Source organism: Microcaecilia unicolor, chromosome 7 (assembly GCF_901765095.1).
Source record: "Microcaecilia unicolor chromosome 7, aMicUni1.1, whole genome shotgun sequence".
In the NCBI taxonomy this organism is placed as follows: domain Eukaryota; kingdom Metazoa; phylum Chordata; class Amphibia; order Gymnophiona; family Siphonopidae; genus Microcaecilia; species Microcaecilia unicolor.
In genome coordinates, this window is record NC_044037.1 from 178,418,757 (window position 1) to 178,436,442 (window position 17,686).

Sequence of the window (17,686 nt, forward strand, 5' to 3'; positions counted from 1 at the left end):
GGTCGTCCGAATCGTTATAACTGAAAGCTGATTTTGGACGTCCCCAACTGCTTCCGTTGCAGGGACGTCCAAAGTTCAAGGGGGCGTATCGGAGGTGTAGCGAAGGCGGGACTTGGGCGTGCCTAACACTAGAATGTCCTTGACCCATAATCGAAAGAAACAAGGACGTCCCTGATGAACACTTAAAAGACTTTACCTGGTCGTGTTTTTCTTATGACCAAGGCACAAAAAGGTGCCTGAAATGACCAGATGACCACCGGAGAGAATCGGGGATGACCTCCCCTTACTCCCCCAGTGGTCACTAACCTCCTCCCACCCTTAAAAAACATATTTCAAAATATTGATTGCCAGCCTCAGATGTCATACTCAGCTCCATCACAGCAGTATGCAGGTCCCTGGAGCAGTTTTAGTGGCTGCAGTGCACTTCAGGCAGGCAGACCCAGGCCCATCCCCCACTACCTGTTACATTTGTGGAGGAAACAGTGAGCCCTCCAAAACCTACCACAAACCCATTGTACCCACATCTAGGTGCCCCCCTTCACCCGTAAGGGCTATGGTAGTGGTGTACAGTTGGGGGTAGTGGGTTTTAGGGGGGTTTTGGGGGGCTCAGCACACAAGGTAAGGGAGCTATGTACCTGAGAGTAATTTATGAAGTCCACTGCAGTGCCCCCTAGTGTGCCTGGTTGGTGCCCTGGCATGTCAGGGGGACCAGTGCAGTACAAATGCTGGCTCCCACGACGAAATGGTTTCCATTTGATCGTTTCTGAGATGGATGTCCTTGGTTTCCATTATCACCGAAAATCAGAAATGACCAAGTCTAGGGATGACCAACTCTAAGGACGACCAGATTTCAGGATTTGGGCTTCCCTGACCGTATTATCAAAACAAAAGATGGACGTCCATCTTGTTTTGAAAATACGGGTTTCCCTGCCCCTGGATCAGGATGTTTTGCGAGGACGTCCTCATCAAAACTTGGACGTCCCCATAGGCGCCCCGTGTAAGAGGCTTGGGAAGGCTAAGCCTCCCCAGCCCAGCTGTGAGCTTCGCAACAGCCCCACCTGCCTCCCTCTCCAAATGTACTCTGAGACTCCCGATGACGAAATCTTCTGCTGCCGCCGCTTCTATTGAGCAGCGCAGCGGCAGCCGCTTCTCTCGGAGCCAGCATAACATAAGAAGAAAAAGAAGCGCGGGCCGCAGCAGCGTTCAGACATGCGCTGTCGGCTCTGCCGGCCTCTGCCCCGTGACGTTAATTTCCCGTTCCGGGGGCAGAGGACCGGCAAAGCCGACAACGCATGTCTGAACGCTGCTGCGGCCCTGCGCTTCTTTTTCTTCTGTCAGCACTGCTGTAAAGAAGCCCGGGCCGGAGGGAGAGAAGAGAACATGTGGAAACGGTAGGATGAGAGAGAAGGAGATCAGGGGAGAGCCAGAGAGCGATAGGGAAAGAAAGAGGGGACATGGAAAAGAGCAGGGGAGAGCCAGGGACATGGAAAAAAGCAGGGGAGAGCCAGAAAGAGATGGGGAGAGAAAGAGGGGCCATGGAAAAGAGCAGGGGAGAGCCAGGGACATGGAAAAAAGCAGGGGAAAGCCAGAAAGAGATGGGGAGAGAAAGAGGGGCCATGGAAAAGAGCAGGGGAGAGCCAGGGACATGGAAAAAAGGAGGGGAGAGCCAGAAAGAGATGGGGAGAGAAAGAGGGGCCATGGAAAATGAACAGGGGAGAGCCAGGGACATGGAAAAAAGCAGGGGAAAGCCAGAAAGAGATGAGGAGAGAAAGAGGGGCCATGGAAAAGAACAGGGGAGAGCCAGGGAGAGAAAGAGGGGTCATGGAAAAGAGCAGAGGAGAGCCAGGGACATGGAAAAAAAGCAGGGGAGAGCCAGAAAGAGATGGGGAGAGAAAGAGGGGCCATGGAAAAGAGCAGGGGAGAGCCAGGGACATGGAAAAAAGCAGGATAGAGCCAAAAAGAGATGGGGAGAGAAAGAGGAGACATGGGCAGGAGAGAGAGAGAGAAGCTGCTGGGGAGAAACTGGGGGAGACCCTAGCTGTCAGACTGAGAAATGCTGGCTTGATGAGGGAGAAAGAGGAAAAATGCTGGAAGGAGGGAAGAAACTGGTAGGGAGGGAAAGAGGAAAGACACTGGAAGGATGGGGTGAGAGAGGACATGCTGAATGGAAAAGGGGTCAAGAGAGAGAACTGTCTAGAAGGAAGGGGAGATAGAGGAAGACAATGGACGGAAGGATTGGGAGAGGACAATGGGTGGAAGGATGGAGAGAGAAAGAGGGATGACACTGGATGGAATGGTAGGAGAGAAAGAGGGAAGGTACTGGACATGGATGGAGGGGAGGGAAGTATATGCACATGGATGGAGGGGAGTGAGGAGAAATGCTGGATATGGATGGAGGAAAAACTGTTGAATTTAAGAGCTGGATCGGGATACTGAAGGATAGGGACAGGGCTACAGATGGTAGACAAGACGCATAAGGACACAGGAGGATGGTGGACATGGTGAGAGAAAAAATATCAAATGGAAAGAAGACACTGCATAAAACAGAAGACACTGGGACCAAAGCGAATAGAAAAACTAAATGATCAGACAACAAAGGTAGAAAAAAGTATTTTATTCAGAATTTATTAACTGGAATATGTCAGCTTTTGGAAATGTGCATCTGTGATATTTTGCATGTAAGTTTCAATTTTTCTAGTATTGCTCCATGCTGAGTCTGACTTCTTGAGGCAACTTTCCAGTTTTGCCTTCATATCTGTTGTGTCATGTGGTTTTCATGTGTAATCAAGGTGCAGTATTCTACTAGTGTGTAGTATTTACAGCCCATTTTGGGTTTGTTTTTTTTTGTTTCACTAGGTTGTGTACTGGTGTTTTAGAGCCCAGTGTAATTACAGTGCTGCCTTTCCACGCATAAGGTTGTAGCTCGTCCTGTCCTTGGAATTAGTGCTGTTATGGTTTGCTAAGATTATGAGTGTGTTTTTGCACAAGTTTGTGTATAGTGTTTTGCAGTGGAGAGATTGTGTATTGGCCTTACTGAGGTGGCACCAAAACATCAGAAAGGGTTTTAGAGCCTAAATCATGACACACTACCTCTTGAAGGATCTACATATAGTCGTTCATAAAAGGAGCTCATTGTGAACACTATCCACCCTAAAAGGGTGTTTTGTGGCTCTACATGAGAATTGTGATATTATGATCCCTTGTTTCATATTGTTGACGGTCTGCATTTTCCATATGGGTGGTATATTGGTTTATTAGGGTCTGCCCAGTGTTATGGTACAGTAAGGTTCTGAGTGTGTTTTTGCATAAATTTGTGCATAGTGTTTTACAGTTGAGCAATTGTGGTTAGTACATGCTTTGAGTAGAGGAGTGTGGTAGCCGTATTAGTCCACTCTTAAGGTTATCAATAGAAATCAAACAAAATAAAACATGGAAAAGAAAATAAGATGATACCTTTTTTATTGGACATAACTTAATACATTTCTTGATTAGCTTTCGAAGGTTGCCCTTCTTCGTCAGATCGGAAATTAGCAAATGTGCTAGCTGACAGTGTATATAAGTGAAAACATTCAAGCATTACTTTGACAGTCTGACAGGGTGGGAGGATGGGGGTGGGTCGGAGGTATGCATGGGAACATCAAAGCATATCATTGATATTCTAACAGGATGGGGTGGATAATTGAGGGGTGGGGTGATCAACAGAGAAATACAGCTTTATGGTTTATAATAGGCTAGGAACCCCAGATCCTTGTTAAGTCCTTTCTGTTGGGTGTTAAAATATTCAATCATTCTGACTTCAAAGGTTTTACGTTCTTGTATGGTTTTAAAGTTACCTTTCAGGATTCTCACTGTGAAGTCATAAGTGTGCATATTTTTACACACATAAATGATTGTATTCTAAACATTTATATGTGTTAACACATATGCAAATATGATTGCCTAGGTTATAGAATTGCTCCATGTATGGATAAACAATTTGTTTAAAATTAATGAATTGGCACCAGATATATATTCAATGGCATGAGTTAAAAGGATAGTGCCACTGAACAGATAAATAAATTGACAGTTTCAGCGCTTAAGTGTATATCCATACTAATCAGGCTGAACATCAGGCCCAAGGGAGATAAGACTCATCTAGCGCAGGCAAATCTTTTGAAAATTGACCTCAAAGAGACCTTAGTAGAAGAGGGAAGAAGAATTTCATGAATCACATAAGGCCTTTGACAGTACAGTCAACTGGTACAAATGGGCAGACTGGATGGACATAGTGGTCCTTTTTTGATGACACCTGATATGCTTCTATGTTTATTTGGCATGTTCCTCACCTCAGAACTGCCCATGCGGCATGCACTTCCTTAAGGAGCAGAACTGCCATTTCATTAAGACATGGATACTTGAAGCTTCTGTTGAGCTCCCTGTTGATCAGACCTGGCAAGTGATCTGATTTTAAAGGAGAAACTTTTTTTTAAAACTTATTTATTTATTTATTTATGACATTTATACCCCATATTTTCTCTTACAATTTCGATTTCAATGTGGCTAACAAGCTAAAAAGAAGTCATTACAAATTATGAAACAAAATGCATAAACCCACACATATCAATTGGGAAAGAATCATAAATATATAAAGAATTCAATAATAAAGCATAATGGAGAGAATGGAAGGGGAGATTATGCACCAGGATCAATTGATTTCAAAAACTTAAGAAAAACCACATAATCAAGTTGGGATCTTATATTTTTCATCAAGTAATTCGACCATTTAGTACTTTGGTATGAAAAGATAGCTGAATATATAGATTTATAAACTACTTTCTTTCAGGTATGAAATGAAGACACAGGTAGTGTCTTGCACCAAATTGCGAGAAGGCAAAGTAACAAGGGGCAGCATATAGTCAGGGGCAATATCATACAAAATCTGAAATTTGAGAGCATAGAGTTTGAATGCAATCCTGGCCCTAATAGGAAGCCAATGCAAATGTTTCAGCAAAGAAGTAGCCCTCACAAAGCATGGTGCATGCATGACAAGTCTAGCCGCAGTATTTTGGGCAGTTTCTTTAAGATACATTCTGAAATACATTGTGGTATTTATGGTCATGCTTTTACTATTTGAAATCAACACAACAGATACTAAATTACATTGGGAAAGATTGCTAAAAAGCCAGGACTAGCCAATGGTATCCATCTAGAAACTAGGTAGCTTCGATTGACTGTAAAGCATTTTGAAGTCTTCTATGAATATATTTTTATATCCTGACTCTTATGTCTTAACTATATTGTAAGCTCCACAGAGAAGAGTCTCTTGTGTGCAGTTATATAACGCTGTGTATGTCATGTAGCACTGTAGAAACGTTAGGTAGAAAACTATATAAACTCAACATAACGTTATTCTATTCAGATCAGTGTGTACCATGCTGTACCAGAAGGAGGAAAAATTGAACATTCCATTGCAACCAACCTTGATTTTTCAGGAGGCGATTGCCGCAGCACTGGGTGTCCCATCTAACAGGATTAGGTGTCATGTGACGAGAGTTGGTGGATCTTTTGGTGGAAAGACATCAAAGCCAGCTTTCCTGGGAGCTGCTGTGGCAATAGCAGCAAACAAGTAGGTGTTATTGCCAACATTTTTGCAAAAAAACAAAACAAAACTGAAAGAAAACTAGAAAACCTAGAGTCAAGGGACAGAGTAGAGTAGCTTCATACAAAGCTTGTTCAAGTAGTGACAAATAAAGGATATGTGTGGGTTTGTGCAGTTATCCATTCTGAATAATACAGGCAGTGGACCCACATCTTGTGATACAGTATGGGAGTGTTTCACAGATTCATGCTTGTTGCATCTGATTTAGGGAGGCAAATTGGCACCTGCTTAGGTACTATTTTATAAAGACACCTAGGGACCTTTTTAATAAGCTAACATGGCTTTTACAGTGCAGTAGATGTGCTAATGTCTTCTGCACTAAAAAGCAGCCAGCACAGGTAAAAATCCCACATTAGCTGCTTAATAATGGAGTGGGCAACATATGGGCAGGCAGAGGAGTGGCCGGTAGTAACAGCTAGTGAACAGGTTGGAACCGCACGCTAGCTGTCACAGCTGCAGTTACTGCCACATCAAACGAAGGGGGTAAGTGCAGCAATGCTACTAGTAATCCATTAGTGCACATTAGCTGCCAATAAATAGTGTGGTGGTACTCCTTCTGCACATCCGATCTACCCTCCTGACATCACTCCTCCTAACACTCCTCCCAGTATCCCCTCCATCTGATTCTCCCCGATATCACTCCTCCTTCTGTTCCCCCGTCCCAACATCTCCCTCCTTTCACTTCTCCCAGCAGTCACAACCCTCTTCCACTCCCCCCATCAAAATCCTGACACCCCCAGAAAACAAACCCTGCCTCCCAGAACCCAACCCTCCCCCACCCCGGGACTTACCCAGGGTCTCCATGATCCAGTGGTAACTAGGCAGCACCATGACTGCACCAGGATCCAAAATGGCTGTCATGACTCCTAACAGTCATCTCGCTGACCTCTTATCAAATCACCCTTATTGAAGATCATTTCTTAAGGCGCTGCCTAAAATTAGGCACCAATATCCTTGTTGGAGGAGGCTAATAATTGGTATGTTCTTCAACAAGGAAGTGTGGGAGAGAGTGACAGTGTTGGCTAAGAATGAGAACCTCAGCATAAGCATAAATATGCAATTTGGCAAGATTATGAATGTTGTCCATTGCAATATGTGTACAAATAACAATAACAGTGCAACAGTCAGGACTATTTAAATAATACAAAGTCCACAGTGGGATGCAAGAAGATAATCAAGTGACATGCAATTATAAGAGGTAATTAACATATTAAAAAATCTGATCACAGGATACAAAATGAGAAAATAAAAAATTGTAAACTAGTATCAGGGAATCTTATGGGAAATAACAGAACAAGGGACTAGGAGAAAAATAATACAAAAAATAGAAAACTAGGGAAAAGTCCATAAGGTTTTGTAAATATAGACAGCAAGAAAGCTGGCAAGTCAGTGTCATTTTAAAAACTTTGCTTCTGATGGGCTGACAATTCAGGAGACAGATGTATCATTAGGGATCAGAGTTAGTTCTAGTATTGTAGATCAGCAGGCTGAACACAGTTGCAAGGAAGATCTGCACCATCATGGTGTACACAGGAAGGAGTTCACATGGGATGTATCATGCTGCTTCAGAAAAACTTCAACTAATAGTAAATAAAAGTATGATTCAAAACAATACAGCAATTAAACAGAGTAGGGCCATATGCTTTACACAGTTCTAGTTATATTTAATACAGAATAAAATAAACTTTTGAACAGTGCAATTTAGTGAAAATAAAGTTCCTAAGAAAACTAATTAATAGCTTGCATAACAAATAAGATTAGGGCACCATGTAATCAAGGAAGGCACGCTGTTTCTCCATTGATACAAAACAAGGCACAGAAAGGACACAGAGTGGGAGAAAAGTTTAATATTCCAGCTGTTCACAATTAACATCTAAACTATAAATATGTGTCACCCCATGCCACTTAGGTGGGCACCCTCCACCTGCTTCATTGGTCTAAGCGGGCCCGACAATCCCCCTCTCTTCTGCTCTCGTAGGTCCAGGGAAGCCCAGGAAAGGACCCAACCTCAGTCACCGGCTCTGCTCCTCTGAAGGACCTTTTATTAGTGTCCCTGTCCCAGTTCAAACAGGTATACAAATTGTCCCCAGAGTTCAGTTTAGAGTTCATTTATCTCATAATGCAACAAAATACCAGTTGTCTCCCTTTTCCCCAAAAGAGCACAGCTTCTTGTATATTGCTAACTTTTGCTCAAATCACCCTCCCTCCCTCCGGTAGACCCATGGGGAAGAGGATCCCTTCCAGACCTCTCTCACCCTCCCTGGAATCCTCTAGGCATTGCTTGGGGTCTCCCTCTTCCAGAAACAGCTCCCAGTTTCCCTCATTAGTCCAGACCACCTTGATTTCTTCCAGACCCCCCTCAGCCGGGAGAACAATACCCCTATTAAACCCTTTAGGTCTCCTGTTTGTACCTGAGCCAAAGCTGAAGTATCCATAGGCTCAGGGCCTCCTGCTTCTTCCCCGTCAGCTCCCCCTTCTCTTCCCATTTCCCACTCCATTAATTCCTTCTCATCTGTGGATCCCAGCTGTTCCCCTTTCCTCTGATTAGTGTTCATGCACCATTCCTCCTCCTCTCCCACAGTCTCCTGGGGACTGTAGTTCTCCTTCTGCTCCCTCCCTGTTTCCCCCCTGCTCTGCCATGGTTTCTGAGAATTGTAGTGCTTTTCCCTTCCTGTGTCCCTCTGGTACTTCAGTGGTTTCTGGGAACTGTAGTTCAGATCCCCAGACAGTGGGCTGCCTGTCCTACTTTGTTCCTTGAATTCCTCGCGCCCTATCCTCTCAGACTCCTCACATATGCTAGGTAGAAACATCAATCGTGTTGCTACAATAATAAAGGACACAAGGAACTCTTCCTAAGTTAGAGGAAAATTCATTTCAATTAACCTAAAACAATAAATTGAGAAAGTTTGCACTCAGATAATAGTCCCAAATAGGAAATGTAATGACTTATCTACTAGATGGGGAAAGGGAAGGCAAATTAAAGAAATGAGGGCAAACTAGGCTGTTGCCTAGAAAGGCACTGTCCTTTTTCTTGAGCAGTACAAAACATGTTCATGCAAGGTACAGAAAAAATCTTAACTTCTGAAGTTAAACATTCATCTAGATTCACTCTTCCTGAGATAGAGAACACATGTGGGTAAGAGGAACCCGAATTATAGCTACGTCTTGCAAGGTTCCGCGTTAGGAGTTACGGATCAAGAAAGGGATCTGGGTGTCGTCGTCGATGATACGCTAAAACCTTCTGCTCAGTGTGCTGCTGCGGCTAGGAAAGCGAATAGAATGTTGGGTGTTATTAGGAAGGGTATGGAGTCCAGGTGTGCGGATGTTATAATGCCGTTGTATCGCTCCATGGTGCGACCGCACCTGGAGTATTGTGTTCAGTACTGGTCTCCGTATCTCAAAAAAGATATAGTAGAATTGGAAAAGGTACAGCGAAGGGCGACGAAAATGATAGTGGGGATGGGACGACTTTCCTATGAAGAGAGGCTGAGAAGGCTAGGGCTTTTCAGCTTGGAGAAGAGACGGCTGAGGGGAGATATGATAGAAGTGTATAAAATAATGAGTGGAATGGATCGGGTGGATGTGAAGCGACTGTTCACGCTATCCAAAAATACTAGGACTAGAGGGCATGAGTTGAAGCTACAGTGTGGTAAATTTAAAACGAATCGGAGAAAATTTTTCTTCACCCAACGTGTAATTAGACTCTGGAATTCGTTGCCGGAGAACGTGGTACGGGCGGTTAGCTTGACGGAGTTTAAAAAGGGGTTAGATAGATTCCTAAAGGACAAGTCCATAGACCGCTATTAAATGGACTTGGAAAAATTCCGCATTTTTAGGTATAACTTGTCTGGAATGTTTTTACGTTTGGGGAGCGTGCCAGGTGCCCTTGACCTGGATTGGCCACTGTCGGTGACAGGATGCTGGGCTAGATGGACCTTTGGTCTTTCCCAGTATGGCACTACTTATGTACTTATGTACTTATATGTACATATTGTAAATGTGTGCAACATATAGACATAACAGAAGATACAGACCTAAGCCTTTCAGTAAATCTCACAGTTAATATAAAAGTTATCAGTCTATAAAACCTAGTATATAGGATCAGAGAAATTAATAACAAACTTTGAACCCAATCTAATAAAACTGAGCTGTAAAAAAGTACCAATCCTAGTGAGACAGACAAAGGTGCATCCTTGACTGATCTTTACAAGATTCACATAGATCAGGCAAGAAATATCACACAGGTCTCTACAATCAAGATGGGGCAAAGATAGCATCCAGGTAAAAGTAATTTCTAAGGAAAAGTATACCTTAGAGAGAGACCCTAATTCTGTACTGAATGTGGGGAAAAAGTACACTTTAACTGTAACTAATGTACTAAAAATGGTGATAAGAGACAGAATCTAAGTAGCTAACATGCCTACTAGGGAATGCAGAAAAGAAATCTTTTGTTATAGTGTATACACAACTAATATGTGTTCATGAGAGAAACTATTTGTATGCACTGATTGTACTACCCACAAAATTAAAAAATTCAAAAATGGTCACCTATAGTGCTTGTATATAAGGGGTAACACAAACACCCACAAACAAACAAAAGACAAAGACCTGAGAGACTGTAGATCAGATCAGTCTATTTGAATTCAGAACTGGACTTAACCTTATGTATGCTATCCAAGTGGATTACCAAAACAATGTCCTAGGGCAAGAAGTACTTCTTATGTGCATAAATGCACAATATTGCATAGCCATTCCAGAAGTAAAAAATCACAAGCAATACTGTTTAAATGCTCCGTGGAGATTTTTTTTATTTCTGCAGTTAATTAAAAAAGTCTCAGTGGAGTGCATATAATAAAAAAATATTTCTTTAGATTAAAAGGATGGCCATGTATGAATAAAACCCTGATTCCATAAGAAGCCTAAATTTATAATTCAAATTCTGAAAAAGGAAAAAAGACAATCAAAAATTAGTTAACAAAGATCACATAGCTCCACTATTCTGACTATGTCAGTCTTAGGATACACATGCACAGGTTTCACCATAGTATGCAAAATCCCTGTGAACAAAGAATAAAACAAGCAGTACAAATTTGATGACTGAGCAACAAATCATTCAATTGTTTCCCCTTAGTCTTCCCTAAAATACCTCTATCTGTTTATAGTAAAATACCAGATGCCTCTGAACAAACAGAGAAAGGTAAAACACAAATAATAAATTTTAACAAGTTATAGATACCAGTTAAAGGTACAAACCTGCCTGACAAAGAGGCAACAATAAATACAAAATGAGCTGAACGCAGCATGAACTTTTCTGATTCCTAGTTCTGGTGTTATTAACATTTTGTTTTAACATATAAGTGTCAGAGCTTCTTGCTATATGCAGAAATCTACAGAATTTAATTTGTTTTTAGGAAACCACTTAGTGTATATGAATTCTTTTAGCCTGTTAGTCTAATTTTAAAACTAGAAGCTCCCTATAAAAGAGATGATGGGTTACGACATATGTTTCTATCAGTCTCATAAAAACAGGCTTATCAGGGAAACAAAATTGTTATCTAAAAAAAACAGATACACAAAGGAAACAGTAACATAGAAGTGTTTAGAGGAAAAGGTAATTTAATCTTTTTCTGTACGGCTGAAGTGCAGGTTTTAGCACAAACTCAAATGGAGAAGGAGGTTTGGAGGATAATTAGTATCCAAAAACAAATTTTATTTTTATATGGGGCCACTGAACTCAGCCAAGAGGCAGCTGAAGCTGGAACAGAGCCCTTACTCCCCTTAGCTGGAGATAAAGTAATTGGTCCCTGTTGCAGACTTCCTACTGGGCTGCTAGCTGTGTCAGATAACTTGGGGGGAAGCAGATGCAGTGCCGTAGCGAGGGCGGCTGACACCCGGGGCGGGTTGCCTCTGTGCACCCCCCCCCCCCGGGTGCAGCACGGCGCACCCCCCCTTAGCGCGCATTCTTACCATTGGCATAGGAAAGGGGACGGGTGGGAGGGCCGCTCCGCCCCGAGTGCACGTCGCTGGGAGCTGCATCGGCTCTGCTGGGTCCCTGCTCTCTGTGCCCCGGAACAGGAAGTAACCTGTTCTGGAGCAGAGAGAGCAGGGAACCAGCGGAGCTGACACACCCCCCCCCCCCCCCCAGTGCCCTCCCCCCTTCCTACACCACTGAGCAGATGTACTGTCATCAAGCAAAATAGGCTTGTAACCTTCAGCAACTTATAGTACCTCTGTTAAAACTGGGCACAATCCTGGCTTTGAGGAAGCACTGTTTACTGAAGGGCTATAAGGGGGGTAGTTTATTTCCCATTAGTTTATCAGACTCCTGCTTCCACAAATTAAACATTTTCAAATGTTCTAGTAATGAGTTTCCCTTTTCATGTTTTTTTAGCAACAAATTACTAGACAACACACTATCTGTCTTATTTCATTGAAAGAAAGGATCCTTTTTCACTTACCTTAACCCATTTCTCACTGTACTTTATAATCTCTCTCTGTTCCTCTGGATTTGCTACACAAACAGTCTCTAATGGGGAAGTCATACTGATAAACTTCTAATTGACAATTTGATAACAAAAATGCAAGAAAAAAGCAGCAAAGAGACATCAGCATAATTACATGCACGTATACCAAACATAATATATATCACACTTACCCGGGAAAGACAGAAATATAAAACTCACATCACGCTTCTCTTCAATTTTCCTTTTCCTTCATAATATTTCATTTACCAAGCGTCTTCGGATGGAATTCTCAACAACAACATTAACCTTTTCCTTTACTCAACATTTTACTGTCACAATGCTCAACTTTTTACTTATCTGAACCCCTAAACCCCTCTTGTTAGTTAAAGGACTGACTGGGGACGTTTGCCCACAAAGTTGACGTTTGCCCACAAAGTTACCTTGAGGACGGAGATCACCCACCTAAGGCAATGCACCTTTCCAGTCCCTGTTCAGGCGCCAAATGTTCACTTCTGTCTTGCCTCCGCAACAGAAGTAACCTTCTGTAAGAGTAAATCTTTCCTCTCCAGGCAAGAAAAACTCTGGCTACTAAATAAGTATTAGATATAATAAATGTTTATTCAAATTGTCAAAGAAGCCAATCAGTAATTATTAAAATAGTAACAAATAAACTCCCAATGCAGTATAATATGTAGCAAATAAAAACAGAGTTTTCCCTGGGAGCTGTCAATATGTCCACCTGCTAATGTAGGCACATTGAGGCTCGCCATCCTCAGTTCTGTTTCCTGTTAAATACTTTTTTCTTCCTTTCTTCATTATCTTAATTATAATTACCCTTCCTACCTAATGAATATGCATCTTTCCAGAATATTCTGTTTCCTGTTATGACGTCTCATGTTCCATCAAAGCCTATCATTTTATTCCCTTATTATAGGGCCTCTCATGCATATAAGCATAAGTTTTCGTTAGATAATGAGTATGTTACCCTACTACCCCCACCCTTGTGCTAGGGCTATAGTTTTGCCCACACCCACTTCTCCTTCTGATTGTTTATCTGGATACAGCAGGCGTCCTTAGTCATAGGAGTCTCAGGCTCTTAGCTTCTGACCAACAACTTATCTCAAGTTAGCATAGGTCAAATATTAGACCACAGCCTTAGAAAGGTATTTACCAGAAAAAGCACATTTATAACTCTCTTGCAACTCAAGTCTGCTCCCAGCTCAAGGAAAGCAAAATAGTTTATAATAAAAACTAGAAATATGTATGGTTTGCATATTTTCATGGCCTTTATGATATACAATACCCAGCTACACAAGTATTCTATAAAGGAAAGTAGGCACCTGCTTTCCTTTATAAGATAGACTCCCAATATGTACCTTCAAGGCATTATAGAATCCCCCCCCCCCCCCCCCCCCCCACAATGAGTCTTTATATATATTTTAGGTACTCTCCATTTTTGATGGTCAACTAATGACTGCACATCCCTAATCTATAGCATAGCTTAGTGCACAGTTTGGATTGGTTACAGAGACTAAAGTTTATTTGCAGTTTTCTTTTATGTTCAATGTTTTTTTATTGAAGTCATTACAACCTTACAATGCCAATAAATAGCTGACCATTAATCACAGCATGTTTAAGTTATACATAATCAGGTCTATTTGACATTATATAATACCTTTACTTTCAACAATAAGGAAGCTTTAACTTTTCTAATTTTCTAACACCTTCCCTCCTATATCCCCCCTCCCTCCTCCCCCCTCCCTCCCTTTCATTGTTGCAGTTTTCTTTTAACAACAAGGCAGAGCTATGATTCAGTAAGGAAAATAGAGGAGCTACAGGACAATGGTCAAAAAGACAAATGAGATCCTGTACTCATCTTCCACAGGAAAAAAGTACATTCGATCAATAAGTGCTAATGTTCCTAGATGCATATAAACAACAAACTGATGGGTGGATTTACTAAACTGTGCTAAAATCAGCCATGATAACAAATGTTACAGTTACCATTGGTAAATTGCATTTGAAAGAATAACACCTATTTCCTAAATTAAGCTAGCAAAACATTAACATGCATAAATACTGTACACACTTCAATAAACATACCCCCAGCTGAAGATAGAACAGGCACTCAAAAAGTTATTATTAGTTACTAACGGTTCCTTTTACCAAGGTGTGCCGAAAAGTGGACTGCGCTAGTGTAGGCACGTGTTTTGGGCACTCGCAGATCCATTTTTCAGCATGCCTTTAAAAAAGGCCTTTTTAAAATTTTTGCCAAAAATGGACGTGCGGCAAAATTAAAATTGGTGCACATCCATTTTGGATCTGAGATCTTACCACCAGCCATTGACTTAGCAATAAGGTCTCACGTATTAACGATAACTGCCTGGTTTTTGCTGCGCGCCAGAAAACAAAAATGATATTTCGACGCACGTAGTGGACGATCGTCAAAAATGAAATTACCGCGAGGGCCACATGGTAGCCGGGTGGTAACTCCAAATTGACGTGCATTGGGTGCACGTAGGCACCTATGCGGCTTAGTAAAAGGACCCCTAATTCATTTGATGTGTTGGTTCATAACCAATAAATCAGATGAATTTGTAATAGTTCTTGTTAACTTTCTGAGTACCATGTCTTGTCTTCAATAAAAGACCCTTTTACAAAGTGGTGGTAAAACCAACACTGGCTTACCACACGCTATCCCAGAACTACCATCGGCCCAACGCCGGTGCTCTGGGGTTTCTTTTTTTTTGCCCAGTTACTGCCGGGTTACCGCGGGAGCCCTTACCGCTACCTCAGTGGGTAGCGGTAAGAGCTCCCCGCCACACATAGCCACGCAGTAAGAGTTATCTTGGAGCATGGCCATTTTGAGAGGGGGTGTTTTACTTGCTGTGGTAAAAAGGGCCCTGGTGCACGGGAAAAATGACCTCCACGGCTACCGCTGGCCCCTTTTTCCTACAGCTTGTTTAAAGGACCCCTAAGTATCAAAAGGCTACAGGCAAAAATTATAGACAGACCTATTCAGTTATGTACAGTGACAAAGGGGCTTTTTTACTAAGCTGTGGTGTGGACTGGGTTTAGTGCGTCCTAACGTGAGACTTTCCTGCTCACTAATCCGATTTTTATGGCAGCTATAAACTAGGCCTTTTGCTTTTTAAAATTTTTGTTGGTCCTGTGCTAATTTTTCCATTAGAATGCGGGACCAGCAAAAAAATGTTAATGCAGGAACACTTACTGCGCCTATCTAGGAGGTGGTAAATGCTTCCATGTTAACCCTGCATTAACCAGTTAGCGCATGCTAATATGAACACACTAGCTGTTTAGCACTTCCATGCTCATTCCCCACCCATACCACCCCCCTCATAAATTAATTCAAAAGAATATATATAGCACATGATTACCATGTACAACCATGGAAATTACCATGGAAAAAACCTTAATAAAAGGGCCGCAAAGATACGTATGGAAAAGAGATTTACACAAAGGGCCTTGTTTACTATGCCACGCTAGAGGCGCGCTAGCATTTTTAGCATGGGTTAAATATTAGCAGGCGCTAACTGTGTAGGTGCCCATAATATTCCTATGGGTGCCTACATGGTTAGCGCTTGATAATTTTTAGCACTAGCTAAAAATGCTACCACACCTTAGTAAACAGGGTCCTTAGTGTTTTTAATAACTGACCCTATGTTTGAAGATCCTACAGACACGTGTATACTGTAAGTAACTGTATAAACTGAGGTCGAAAATCAGAATATAAGACTTTCTTTTCCATATACAATGAAGAGTCTTCTTTCCTCAGGACCAGACGTCCAGTTCGCTGTGTTTTGGAGCGTGGAGATGACATACTCATAACTGCGGGCAGACACCCATTCTTCAGCAAATATAAAGTGAGTGGAGCAAGAAACGTAGATGGTGAGAATAAGAGAAATAACTGATGTATTGTTTTGCATGTTTCTAGAATGTTCCACGTTGCTAAATTATTGCTATCTTCTTTCATATGGTAATTTATACTAAGGTCTAAGGCTGTATTGCTGAAAATTATTATTCTTATAAAGGTGCATATCAAGAATGCATTCTAATTTTTAAAATAAAAAAAACAAAAAAAAAAAAAACAAAAAAAATCCTGGTTGATCAAAGACAGTGCAGTTATAATATACTTATACCCCCTGATATTCAGTCAACGATAATCAGTTATTTTAAAGATGCTAACTGTAGTGGGCTTAATCTAACCTGGACTCATTGCTGAACCTAATCCAGGCCCAGAAGTTATACATACCCAGATAGCGAACCAGGCTTTGGGGCCCTTTTACAAAGGCGTGCTGAAAAATGGCCTGCAGTAGTATAGATGCATGTTTTGGGCACGTGGAGAATCATTTTTCAGCACACCTGTAAAAAATGCCTTTTTAAAAATTTTGCTTAAAATGGACGTGTGGCAAAATGAAAATTGCTGTGTGTCCATTTTGGGTCTGAGACCTTACCACCAGCCATTGACCTAGCAGTAAAGTCTCACGCGGTAACCGGGCAGTAATGACTTACATGCGCCAAATGCCACTTGGCGTGCATCCAATATGTGCGACAGAAAATAAAAATTATTTTTCAGCCGCACATATTGGTCGCTCGCCAAAAATGAAATTACCGCAAGAGCCATGCAGTAACTCCATTTTTGTACGCATTGGGCATGTGTAGATGCTTATGCGGCTTAGTAAAAGGGCCACTAAGTTATCACTACTTTTTCTGCAGTTCAGCATGCCAAGCTCAAGCAATTATTATCTGTGGCAATCGATTAACTAACGAGTCTGCCTCAACTCTGCCCCTGGACAACCCTGGCACTAATTGGATGATTCATAAATTTATGTAGGACATAACGATGCAGAAAAAGTGGGAAGCAAAAAGCCTCACAACATTTTTGGTAGCACAAATATGGTTGAAGTGCTACTCGATTTCAATTATGGCCAAAAAAAAAAGACCTTCGCAAAAACACGTGTCACCAAAATAGTGTAATGCAAACAACATTCAATGCCATAAAGTTTTAAAGGGGATTTCCATGTTCCATTTTCTGATCTGAAGAAGAATGGTTACCTTCGAAAGCTAATCAAAAAATGTATTGTTAGTCCAATAAAAAAGGTATCATTTTGTTTTCTTTACCATACTTTTGTTTTACTTCTATTTATTGCCATGTTCAACAGATAAGTTTTTTTGAGCCCTTCAAACTCTATGGCATTCAGGGGTCCGTTTACCAAGCTTCAGGAAAAAGGGCTCTGTGCTAGCAGTGGGGGCTGTTTTTCCCATACGCCAGGGCCCTTTTTAGCAGAGCAGGTGAAAAAGACCCCCAGATACACATGGAGGGGCATAATTGAACGAAAACGCCTATCTCCATGGGCGTTTATCTCCGAGAACGGGTCCGTGAAGGGGTGGACCGAACCGTATTTTGGGAAAAAATAGACGCCCATGTTTTATTCAACAATGTGTGAGCTGGGCGTTTTTGTTTTTCAGCGATAATGGAAAATGAAAGCGCCCAGCTCAAAAACGAATAAATCCAAGACATTTATTCGTGGGAGGGGCCAGGATTCGTAGTGCACTGGTCCCC

The 17,686-nt window shown here is 41.8% G+C and overlaps 1 protein-coding gene across 1 annotated transcript in view; it reads left to right on the forward strand.

Annotated features, from left to right (window-relative positions):
• Positions 1 to 17,686, forward strand: part of LOC115474518 (aldehyde oxidase 2-like) — a 161,215-nt gene that overhangs the window by 91,459 nt on the left and 52,070 nt on the right. Inside the window, exons 22-23 of the mRNA XM_030210008.1 lie at positions 5,472 to 5,605; positions 15,899 to 15,986. Of these exons, the coding sequence (XP_030065868.1) occupies positions 5,472 to 5,605; positions 15,899 to 15,986 (222 nt within the window). The remainder of the gene's footprint in view (positions 1 to 5,471; positions 5,606 to 15,898; positions 15,987 to 17,686) is intronic.